The 12,500-nt window shown below is 45.9% G+C and overlaps 1 protein-coding gene across 2 annotated transcripts in view; it reads right to left on the bottom strand.

Annotated features, from left to right (window-relative positions):
• Positions 1-11,753, bottom strand: part of LOC123732226 (phosphoribosyl pyrophosphate synthase-associated protein 2) — a 17,645-nt gene extending 5,892 nt beyond the window's left edge. For both annotated transcript variants that reach the window (XM_045711515.1, XM_045711516.1), the window contains exons 1-6: positions 11,521-11,753; positions 11,379-11,431; positions 7,356-7,422; positions 5,792-5,964; positions 4,974-5,089; positions 3,824-3,879 (exon numbers count right to left, since the gene is read on the bottom strand). In XM_045711515.1, the coding sequence (XP_045567471.1) occupies positions 3,824-3,879; positions 4,974-5,089; positions 5,792-5,964; positions 7,356-7,422; positions 11,379-11,431; positions 11,521-11,603 (548 nt within the window). In that variant the 5' untranslated portion in view covers positions 11,604-11,753. The remainder of the gene's footprint in view (positions 1-3,823; positions 3,880-4,973; positions 5,090-5,791; positions 5,965-7,355; positions 7,423-11,378; positions 11,432-11,520) is intronic.
• Between the last annotated feature and the right edge of the window lie 747 nt (positions 11,754-12,500).

The raw sequence follows: 12,500 nt of genomic DNA, 5'->3' as shown, positions 1-12,500 counted from the left end.
CCTAACAGCACCACCCTAACCCAGACTGTAGTTATAGAGTTACCAGCTACAGAGTAGAGACAGTAGCAGTCTAACAGCACCACCCTAACCCAGACTGTAGTTATAGAGTTACCAGCTACAGAGTAGAGACAGTAGCAGTCTAACAGCACCACCCTAACCCAGACTGTAGTTATAGAGTTACCAGCTACAGAGACAGTAGCAGCCTAACAGCACCACCCTAACCCAGACTGTAGTTATAGAGTTACCAGCTACAGAGACAGTAGCAGTCTAACAGCACCACCCTAACCCAGACTGTAGTTATAGAGTTACCAGCTACAGAGTAGAGACAGTAGCAGTCTAACAGCACCACCCTAACCCAGACTGTAGTTATAGAGTTACCAGCTACAGAGACAGTAGCAGCCTAACAGCACCACCCTAACACAGACTGTAGTTATAGAGTTACCAGCTACAGAGACAGTAGCAGCCTAACAGCACCACCCTAACCCAGACTGTAGTTATAGAGTTACCAGCTACAGAGTAGAGACAGTAGCAGCCTAACAGCACCACACTAACCCAGACTGTAGTTATAGAGTTACCAGCTACAGAGTAGAGACAGTAGCAGCCTAACAGTACCACCCTAACCCAGACTGTAGTTATAGAGTTACCAGCTACAGAGTAGAGACAGTAGCAGCCTAACAGCACCACCCTAACCCAGACTGTAGTTATAGAGTTACCAGCTACAGAGTAGAGACAGTAGCAGCCTAACAGCACCACCCTAACCCAGACTGTAGTTATAGAGTTACCAGCTACAGAGTAGAGACAGTAGCAGTCTAACAGCACCACCCTAACCCAGACTGTAGTTATAGAGTTACCAGCTACAGAGATAGTAGCAGTCTAACAGCACCACCCTAACCCAGACTGTAGTTATAGAGTTACCAGCTACAGAGTAGAGACAGTAGCAGTCTAACAGCACCACCCTAACCCAGACTGTAGTTATAGAGTTACCAGCTACAGAGTAGAGACAGTAGCAGCCTAACAGCACCACCCTAACCCAGACTGTAGTTATAGAGTTACCAGCTACAGAGACAGTAGCAGGCTAACAGCACCACCCTAACCCAGACTGTAGTTATAGAGTTACCAGCTACAGAGACAGTAGCAGTCTAACAGCACCACCCTAACCCAGACTGTAGTTATAGAGTTACCAGCTACAGAGACAGTAGCAGTCTAACAGCACCACCCTAACCCAGACTGTAGTTATAGAGTTACCAGCTACAGAGTAGAGACAGTAGCAGCCTAACAGCACCACCCTAACCCAGACTGTATTTATAGAGTTACCAGCTACAGAGTAGAGACAGTAGCAGTCTAGCAGCACCACCCTAACCCAGACTGTAGTTATAGAGTTACCAGCTACAGAGTAGAGACAGTAGCAGCCTAACAGCACCACCCTAACCCAGACTGTAGTTATAGAGTTACCAGCTACAGAGACAGTAGCAGGCTAACAGCACCACCCTAACCCAGACTGTAGTTATAGAGTTACCAGCTACAGAGTAGAGACAGTAGCAGTCTAACAGCACCACCCTAACCCAGACTGTAGTTATAGAGTTACCAGCTACAGAGTAGAGACAGTAGCAGTCTAACAGCACCACCCTAACCCAGACTGTAGTTATAGAGTTACCAGCTACAGAGTAAGACAGTAGCAGTCTAACAGCACCACCCTAACCCAGACTGTAGTTATAGAGTTACCAGCTACAGAGACAGTAGCAGTCTAACAGCACCACCCTAACCCAGACTGTAGTTATAGAGTTACCAGCTACAGAGTAGAGACAGTAGCAGTCTAACAGCACCACCCTAACCCAGACTGTAGTTATAGAGTTACCAGCTACAGAGTAGAGACAGTAGCAGTCTAACAGCACCACCCTAACCCAGACTGTAGTTATAGCGTTACCAGCTACAGAGACAGTAGCAGTCTAACAGCACCAATACAGACAGTAGCAGCTACATTTAGTGATACAATACAGACACTAACAGCTACATTTAGCTATACAATACAGACAGTAGCAGCTACATTTAGCGATACAATACAGACAGTAGCAGCTACATTTAGCTATACAATACAGACAGTAACAGCTACATTTAGCTATTCAATACAGACAGTAGCAGCTACATTTAGCTATACAATACAGACAGTAGCAGCTACATTTAGCTATACAATACAGACAGTAGCAGCTACATTTAGCTATACAATACAGACAGTAACAGCTACATTTAGCTATTCAATACAGACTGTAGCAGCTACATTTAGCTATACAATACAGACAGTAGCAGCTACATTTAGCTATTCAATACAGACAGTAGCAGCTACATTTAGCTATACAATACAGACAGTAGCAGCTACATTTAGCTATTCAATACAGACAGTAGCAGCTACATTTAGCTATACAATACAGACAGTAGCAGCTACATTTAGCTATTCAATACAGACAGTAGCAGCTACATTTAGCTATACAATACAGACAGTAACAGCTACGTTTAGCTATTCAATACAGACAGTAGCAGCTACGTTTAGCTATACAATACAGACAGTAGCAGCTACATTTAGCGATACAATACAGACAGTAACAGCTACATTTAGCGATACAATACAGACAGTAGCAGCTACATTTAGCTATACAATACAGACAGTAACAGCTACATTTAGCTATACAATACAGACAGTAGCAGCTACATTTAGCTATACAATACAGACAGTAACAGCTACATTTAGCTATACAATACAGACAGTAGCAGCTACATTTAGCTATACAATACAGACAGTAACAGCTACATTTAGCTATACAATACAGACAGTAACAGCTACATTTAGCTATACAATACAGACAGTCACAGCTACATTTAGCGATACAATACAGACAGTAACAGCTACATTTAGCTATACAATACAGACAGTAGCAGCTACATTTAGCGATACAATACAGACAGTAGCAGCTACATTTAGTGATACAATACAGACTGTAACAGCTACATTTAGCTATACAATACAGACAGTGCAGCTACATTTAGCTATACAATACAGATAGTAGCAGCTACATTTAGCTATACAATACAGACAGTAGCAGCTACATTTAGCTATACAATACAGATAGTAGCAGCTACATTTAGCTATACAATACAGACAGTAGCAGCTACATTTAGCTATACAATACAGACAGTAGCAGCTACATTTAGCTATACAATACAGACAGTAGCAGCTACATTTAGCTATACAATACAGACAGTAACAGCTACATTTAGCTATTCAATACAGACAGTAGCAGCTACATTTAGCTATACAATACAGACAGTAGCAGCTACATTTAGCTATACAATACAGACAGTAGCAGCTACATTTAGCTATAAAATACAGACAGTAACAGCTACATTTAGCTATTCAATACAGACAGTAGCAGCTACGTTTAGCTATACAATACAGACAGTAGCAGCTACATTTAGCGATACAATACAGACAGTAGCAGCTACATTTAGCGATACAATACAGACAGTAGCAGCTACATTTAGCGATACAATACAGACAGTAACAGCTACATTTAGTGATACAATACAGACAGTAGCAGCTACATTTAGCTATACAATACAGACAGTAGCAGCTACATTTAGCGATACAATACAGACAGTAACAGCTACATTTAGCGATACAATACAGACAGTAGCAGCTACATTTAGCTATACAATACAGACAGTAGCAGCTACATTTAGCTATACAATACAGACAGTAACAGCTACATTTAGCGATACAATACAGACAGTAACAGCTACATTTAGCGATACAATACAGACAGTAGCGTACCTTTTGGCTGAGGCTGGAGATTTGGCCACTATCACTGCGTTTCTATAGTCAGGAATCTGAGGAAGAAAACTACACATCAATGACACACATCACCTATTACTGTATATACTGCAGTAGGAGGGGGGTTGTGGGTAGTGTAGTCCTACCTCCTGTGTATACTGCAGTAGGAGGGGCTTGTGGGTAGTGTAGTTTTCCTCCTCCTGTATGTACTGGGGGTTGTGGGTAGTGTAGTCCTACCTCCTTCTGTATGTACTGGGGGTTGTGGGTAGTGTAGTCCTACCTCCTCCTGTATGTACTGGGGGTTGTGGGTAGTGTAGTCCTACCTCCTCCTGTATGTACTGCAGTAGGAGGGGGTTGTGGGTAGTGTAGTCCTACCTCCTCCTGTATGTACTGCAGTAGGAGGGGGTTGTGGGTAGTGTAGTCCTACCTCCTCCTGGATGTACTGCAGTAGAGGGGTTGTGGGTAGTGTAGTCCTACCTCCTCCTGTATGTACTGCAGTAGGAGGGGGTTGTGGGCAGTGTAGTTCTATCTCCTCCTGTATGTACTGCAGTAGGAGGGGGTTGTGGGTAGTGTAGTCCTACCTCCTCCTGGATGTACTGCAGTAGGAGGGGTTGTGGGTAGTGTAGTCCTACCTCCTCCTGTATGTACTGCAGTAGGAGGGGCTTGTGGGTAGTGTTGGTTTATCTCCTCCTGTATGTACTGCAGTAGGAGGGGGTTGTGGGTAGTGTAGTCCTACCTCCTCCTGGATGTACTGCAGTAGGAGGGGGTTGTGGGTAGTGTAGTCCTACCTCTTCCTGGATGTACTGCAGTAGGAGGGGTTGTGGGTAGTGTAGTCCTACCTCCTCCTGGATGTACTGCAGTAGGAGGGGGTTGTGGGTAGTGTAGTCCTACCTCTTCCTGTATGTACTGCAGTAGGAGGGGGTTGTGGGTAGTGTAGTCCTACCTCTTCCTGTATGTACTGCAGTAGGAGGGGGTTGTGGGTAGTGTAGTCCTACCTCTTCCTGGATGTACTGCAGTAGGAGGGGGTTGTGGGTAGTGTAGTCCTACCTCTTCCTGGATGTACTGCAGTAGGAGGGGTTGTGGGTAGTGTAGTCCTACCTCTTCCTGGATGTACTGCAGTAGGAGGGGGTTGTGGGTAGTGTAGTCCTACCTCTTCCTGGATGTACTGCAGTAGGAAGGGAGAAGCTCTCAGGTTGTCCACTGGGATGTTGAAGAAACCCTGAATCTCCTTCTGATGAAGATCCATGGTGATGAGATGGGTCAGACCTACACACACACACACACACACACACACACACACACACACACACACACACACACACACACACACACACACACACACACACACACACACACACACACACACACACAGACAGACGGACGGACGGATATTCAGACAGACACATTCAGAACAAGGAGAGAACACTATGTTCAGTATGTGTGTGTCTCTCTGTGTGTCTCTCTCTGTGTGTCTCTGTGTGTGTGTGTCTATCTGTGTGTCTCTCTGTGTGTGTGTCTCTCTGTGTGTCTCTCTGTGTATCTCTCTGTGTGTGTGTCTCTCTGTGTGTCTCTCTCTGTGTGTGTCTCTCTGTGTGTGCCTCTCTCTGTGTGTGTCTCTCTCTGTGTGTGTGTCTCTCTGTGTGTGTGTCTCTCTGTGTGTGTCTCTGTGTGTGTGTGTCTCTCTGTGTGTGCCTCTCTCTGTGTGTGTCTCTCTCTGTGTGTGTCTCTCTCTGTGTGTGTCTCTCTCTGTGTGTGTCTCTCTGTGTGTGTCTCTCTGTGTGTGTGTCTCTGTGTGTGTGTGTGTGTCTCTCTGTGTGTGTCTCTGTGTGTGTGTGTGTGTGTATCTCTGTGTGTCTCTCTGTGTGTGTGTCTCTCTGTGTGTGTGTGTGTGTGTCTCTCTGTGTGTGTCTCTGTGTGTGTGTGTGTGTATCTCTGTGTGTCTCTGTGTGTCTCTCTGTGTGTCCTCACCTGCTTTACACATCATGGAGGCCAGTAGTTTGGAGACGATAGAACCTCTCTTCCTCATCTTACACTGTTTACTGTAGGGGAAGTAGGGGACGACCCCGGTGATGCTCCTGGCACAGGAAGTCCTGCACGCATACACCATGATCAGCAACTCCATGATGGTAGAGTTCACATCCCTGGAGACAGAGAGAGATATACACCATGATGGTAGAGTTCACATCCCTGGAGACAGAGGGAGAGAGATATACACCATGATGGTAGAGTTCACATCCCTGGAGACAGAGAGAGAGAGATATACACCATGATGGTAGTGGTCACATCCCTGGAGACAGAGAGAGAGATATACACCATGATGGTAGAGTTCACATCCCTGGAGACAGAAGAGAGAGATATACACCATGATGGTAGTGGTCACATCCCTGGAGACAGAGAGAGATATATACACCATGATGGTAGTGGTCACATCCCTGGAGACAGAGAGAGAGATATACACCATGATGGTAGTGGTCACATCCCTGGAGACAGAGAGAGAGATATACACCATGATGGTAGAGTTCACATCCCTGGAGACAGAGAGATATATACACCATGATGGTAGTGGTCACATCCCTGGAGACAGAGAGAGATATACACCATGATGGTAGTGGTCACATCCCTGGAGACAGAGAGAGAGAGATATACACCATGATGGTAGAGTTCACATCCCTGGAGACAGAGAGATATACACCATGATGGTAGTGATCACATCCCTGGAGACAGAGAGAGAGAGATATACACCATGATGGTAGTGGTCACATCCCTGGAGACAGAGAGAGAGATATACACCATGATGGTAGAGTTCACATCCCTGGAGACAGAGAGAGAGAGAGATATAAACCATGATGGTAGAGTTCACATCCCTGGAGACAGAGAGAGAGAGATATACACCATGATGGTAGTGATCACATCCCTGGAGACAGAGAGATATACACCATGATGGTAGTGGTCACATCCCTGGAGACAGAGAGAGATATACACCATGATGGTAGTGGTCACATCCCTGGAGACAGAGAGAGATATACACCATGATGGTAGTGGTCACATCCCTGGAGACAGAGAGAGAGATATACACCATGATGGTAGTGGTCACATCCCTGGAGACAGAGAGAGATAGATACATATACATACATATATATATATATATATATATATATATATATATATATATATATATATATATATATAGAGGGCTTTGTTATAATATATATATATATATATATATATATATATATATATATATAGAGGGCTTTGTTATAACCAGTAGTCTGGGTCTGTGTGATAGAGAGGTTTGATAGAGAGGTTTGAGGGCTCTGTTATATCCAGTAGTCTGGGTCTGTGTGATAGTGTGTGTGATAGAGAGGTTTGAGGGCTCTGTTATATCCAGTAGTCTGGGTCTGTGTGATAGTGTGTGTGATAGAGAGGTTTGAGGGCTCTGTTATATCCAGTAGTCTGGGTCTGTGTGATAGTGTGTGTGATAGAGAGGTTTGAGGGCTCTGTTATATCCAGTAGTCTGGGTCTGTGTTCGTACTTAGACACTGTCTGGACGATGAAGACATCTTTGCCTCGAACCGACTCCTGGATCTGCACACGTGTTTCTACACAAAGAGAGAGAGAGGGGGAGAGAGAGGGAGAAGGGGGAGAGAGAGAAAGAGAGAGGGGGAAGGGGGAGAGAGAGAAAGAGAGAGGGGGAAGAGAAAGAGACAGAGGGGGAGGTGGAGAGAGGGAGAATTTAATAGACCGAGGGAGAGAGAGAGAGAGAGAGAGAGAGAGAGAGAGAGACAGAGAAAGAGCGTAAGCAACTTAATCTTCCACACAGACAATCCCCTGGCATGGTACAGTTACTATATTAAAACACTACCCCTCTGTTAAAATCAAATCAGATGTTATTGGTCACGTACACATGGTTAGCAGATGTTAATGCGAGTGTAGTGAAATGCTTGTGCTTCTAGATCCAACAGTGCAGCAGAATCAAACAGGTAATATCTAACAATTCCACATCAACACCTAATACACACAATCTAGTAAAGGAATGGGATGAGAATATATAAATATAAAATATATGGATGAGCAGTGACAGAGCGGCTAAGATGCAATAGATAGTAAAGACTAGATAGTGAAGGATACAGTATACAGTATATATACATATGAGATGAGTAATGTGAAATATATTCTTAAAGTGACTAGTGATCCATTTATTAAAGTGGCCAATGATTTCAATTCTGTAGCTAGGCAACCACCTCTCTGTGTTAGTGATGGCTGTTTAACAGTCTGACAGCATAGGCAAGATGCAGTAGATGGTATAGAGTACAGTATTTACATATGAGATGAGTAATGTAGGGTATGTAAACATTATATAATATAAAGTAACATTGTTTAAAGTGACTAGTGATAAATTGATTACATTATTAAAGTGGCTGAAGATGAGTCAGTATGTTGGCAGCAGCCTCTCTGTGTTAGTGATGGCTGTTTAACAGTCTGATGGCCTTGAGATAGAAGCTGTTTTTCAGTCTCTCGGTCCCAGCTTTGATGCACCTGTACTGACCTCGCCTTCTGGATGATAGCGGGGTGAACAGGCAGTGGCTCGGGTGGTTGATACCCTTGAGGATATTTTTGTTCTTCCTGTGACATTGGGTGGTGTAGGTGTCCTGGAGGGCAGGTAGTTTGCCCCGGTGATGAGTTGGGCAGACCTCACTACCCTCTGGAGAGCCTTACGGTTATGGGCGGAGCAGCTGCCGTACCATGCGGTGATACAGCCCGACAGGATGCCCTCAATTGTGCATCTGTAAAGGTTAGTGAGGGTTTTCGGTGACAAGCCAAATTTCTTCAGCCTCCTGAGGTCGTGGGTGAACAGGGAGTACAGGAGAGGGCTGAGAACACACCCTTGTGAGGCCCCAGTGTTGAGGATCAGCGAGGTGGAGATGTTGTTTCCTACCTTCACCACCTGGGGAGCGGCCCGTCAGAAAGTCCAGGACCCAGTTGCACAGGGCGGGGTCGAGACCCAGAGTCTCGAGCTTAATGACGAGTTTGTAGGGCACTATGGTGTTAAATGCTGAGCTGTCAATGAACAGCATTCTTACATAGGTATTCCTCTTGTCCAGATGGGATAGGCCAGTGTGCAGTGTGATGGCGATTGTGTCCTCTGTGGATCTATTGGGTCGGTAAGCAAATTGGAGTGGGTCTAGGGTGTCAGGTAGGGTGGAGGTGATATGGTCCTTGACTAGTCTCTCAAAATACTTCATGATGACAGAAGTGAATGCTACGGGGTGATAGTCATTTAGTTCAGTTATCTTTGTCTTCTTAGGAACAGAAACAATGGTGGCCATCTTGAAGCAAGTGGGAACAGCAGACTGGGATAAGGAGAGATTGAATATGTCTGTAAACACACCAGCCAGCTGGTCTGTGCATGCTCTGAGGACGCGGCTTGGGATGCCGTCTGGGCCGGCAGCCTTGCGAGGGTTAACACTCTTAAATGTTTTACTCACATCGGCCACGGAGAAGGAGAACCCATAGTCTTTGGTAGCGGGGCACGTCAGTGGCACTGTATTGTCCTCAAAGCGAGGAAAGAAGTTGTTTAATTTGTCTGGAAGCAAGACGTCGATGTCCGCGACGGGGCTGGTTTACTTTTTGTAATCCGTGATTGTCGGTAGACCCTGCCACATACGTCTCGTGTTTGAGCCGTTGAATTGCGACTCCATTTTGTCTCTATACTGACGTTTTGCCTGTTTGATTGAATTACGGAGGGAATAACTACACTGTTTATATTCAGCCATATTCCCAGTCACATTGACGTAGTTGAATGCAGTGGTTCACACTTTCAGTTTTGCGCGAACGCTGCCATCAATCCACGGTTTCTGGTTTGGAAAGTTTTAATAGTCACAGTGGGTATAACATCTCCTATACACTTCTTTATAAACTCGCTCACCGAGTTTATAAGCACAGCGTATACGTCAATGTTATTATCTAAGGCCACCTGGAAACATATCCCAGTCCACGTGATCGAAGCAACCTTGAAACGTGTGGAATCCGATTGGTCGGACCACCGTTGAACAGACCTAAGCACGGGCGCTTCCTGTTTTAGTTTCTGCCTATAGGAGGGGAGCAACAAGATGGAGTCGTGGTCAGGTTTGCCAAAAGGAAGGCGAGGGGGGGAGGGCCTTGTATGTGTCACGGAAGTTAGAGTAGCAGTGGTCGAGAAGTGTTACTCGTTCGTGTACCGCAATCGATATGCTGATAGAATTTACGTAACCTTGTTCTCAGATTAGCTTTGTTAATATCCCCAGCTACAATAAATGTAGCCTCAGGATAAAAGGTTTCCAGTTTGCATAAAGTCCAGTGCAGTTCCTCGATGTCCGTCTTGGTATCCGCTTGCGGGGGGGGATATACACGGCTGTGACGATAACCGAGGAGAGTTCTCTTGGGAGGTAATACGGTCGGCATTTGATTGTGAGGAATTCTAGGTCAGGTGAACAAAAGGACTCGAGTTCCTGTATGTTGTTACATTTAAAATCACCCGCTGCCCTTCTTCTTACCGGAGAGATGTTTATTCCTGTCGGCGCGATGCACTGAAAATCCCGTTTGGCTGTATTGACTCCGACAGCATGTCCCCAGCTAGCCATGTCCCCAGCTAGCCACGTCCCCAGCTAGCCACGTCTACAGCTAGCCACGTCCCCAGCTAGCCACGTCCCCAGCTAGCCACGTCTCCAGCTAGCCACGTCCCCAGCTAGCCACGTCCCCAGCTAGCCACGTCTACAGCTAGCCATGTCCCCAGCTAGCCACGTCCCCAGCTAGCCACGTCCCCAGCTAGCCACGTCTCCAGCTAGCCACGTCTACAGCTAGCCACGTCCCCAGCTAGCCACGTCTACAGCTAGCCACGTCCCCAGCTAGCCACGTCTACAGCTAGCCACGTCCCCAGCTAGCCACGTCTACAGCTAGCCACGTCCCCAGCTAGCCACGTCTACAGCTAGCCACGTCCCCAACTAGCCACGTCTACAGCTAGCCACGTCCCCAACTAGCCACGTCTACAGCTAGCCACGTCCCCAACTAGCCACGTCCCCAGCTAGCCACGTCCCCAGCTAGCCACGTCCCCAACTAGCCACGTCCCCAGCTAGCCACGTCCCCAGCTAGCCATGTCCCCAGCTAGCCACGTCCCCAGCTAGCCACGTCCCCAGCTTGCCATGTCTCCGTGAAACAGAGTATGTTACAATCCTGGATATCTCTTTGGAAAGCAACTCTTGCCCTGATTTCGTCGACTTTGTTAACTAGGGACTGAGAGGGTGAGGGGGGATGGAGGAGAGGGGTGAGGGGGATGGAAGAGAGGGGTGAGGGGGAAGGAGAGGTGAGGGGGATGGAGGAGAGGGGTGAGGGGGGGATGGAGGGAGAGGGTGAGGGGGATGTAGGGAGAGGGGTGAGGGGGATGGAGGGAGAGGGTGAGGGGGGATGGAGGGAGAGGGTGAGGGTGAGGGGGGATGAGGGAGAGGGTGAGGGGGGGATGGCGTGTGACAGAGAGGTCAGAAGGTCAGAAGTCAGGGGTCATCAGGGGTCAGAGTCTCACCTCTGTTGTCTTCCTGGTACACCTGCACCTTCCCAAGCTCCACCCCCAGACGCCTGCACACGGGAGACATAGCCAATGAAAAGAGAGCACAGGGAGAGCTGACCAATGAAAAGCCAGAGTGTGTGTGTGTGTGTGTACTGACTCTCCTATCCTCTTGCTGATCTCCCTGGAGGAAGGGTGTGAGTTGGCGCTGAAGATGACAAGGCCTCCCTCGGTGTGGTTCATAACCGGGGGGGACCGGCCACTCTGCTCCCCAGCCTCAGACGGCCTATCCTTGGGCACCCACGCTGCACTCAGCCCTTCCTACGGAGGAACCAGAGACACACAAACACACACACACAGTTAATCAATCAATCCACTTGTCTGGAACGGTGTTACTACCAACATAATACATCCTAATACATCATAACATAATACATCATAACACAATACATCATAACACATCATAACACATCATATCATAATACATCATAACATAATACATCAAAAACATAATACATCATAACACAATACATCATAATACATCATAACACAATACATCATAAGACATCATAACACAATACATCATAACACATCATAACACAATACATCATAATACATCATAACATAATACATCAAAACACAATACATCATAATACATCATAACACAATACATCATAAGACATCATAACACAATACATCATAATACATCATAACACATCATAACACAATACATCATAACACATCATAACACAATACATCATAATACATCATAACATAATACATCAAAACACAATACATCATAACATAATACATCATAATACATCATAAGATAATACATCATATACATCATACATCATAACATAATACATCATAACACATCATAACAGAGATACATTATAAACAGTATTCATTAATCCACATAATAACTTAGTAACGCCTGTAAACAGAGAGATACATTATAAACAGTATTCATGCTTTCCTCTCCTGACCGGATGCGCTCAGTTGATGAACGGACGGACAGATTTTGTTTTGCGCTCAGTCTCGTTAAACACAACAAAATACAACGTTTTAAACCCACGCACAAAGAAAACAACAACATTGAAACCTCCCAGACGGACCTGCTGTACCCACCAGTTTGTG

This window comes from Salmo salar, unplaced genomic scaffold, assembly GCF_905237065.1.
Source record: "Salmo salar unplaced genomic scaffold, Ssal_v3.1, whole genome shotgun sequence".
NCBI classification, from domain to species: Eukaryota; Metazoa; Chordata; class Actinopteri; order Salmoniformes; family Salmonidae; genus Salmo; species Salmo salar.
Note: the sequence above shows the minus strand (reverse complement) of the source record. Positions and strands in the feature narration are given on the sequence as shown.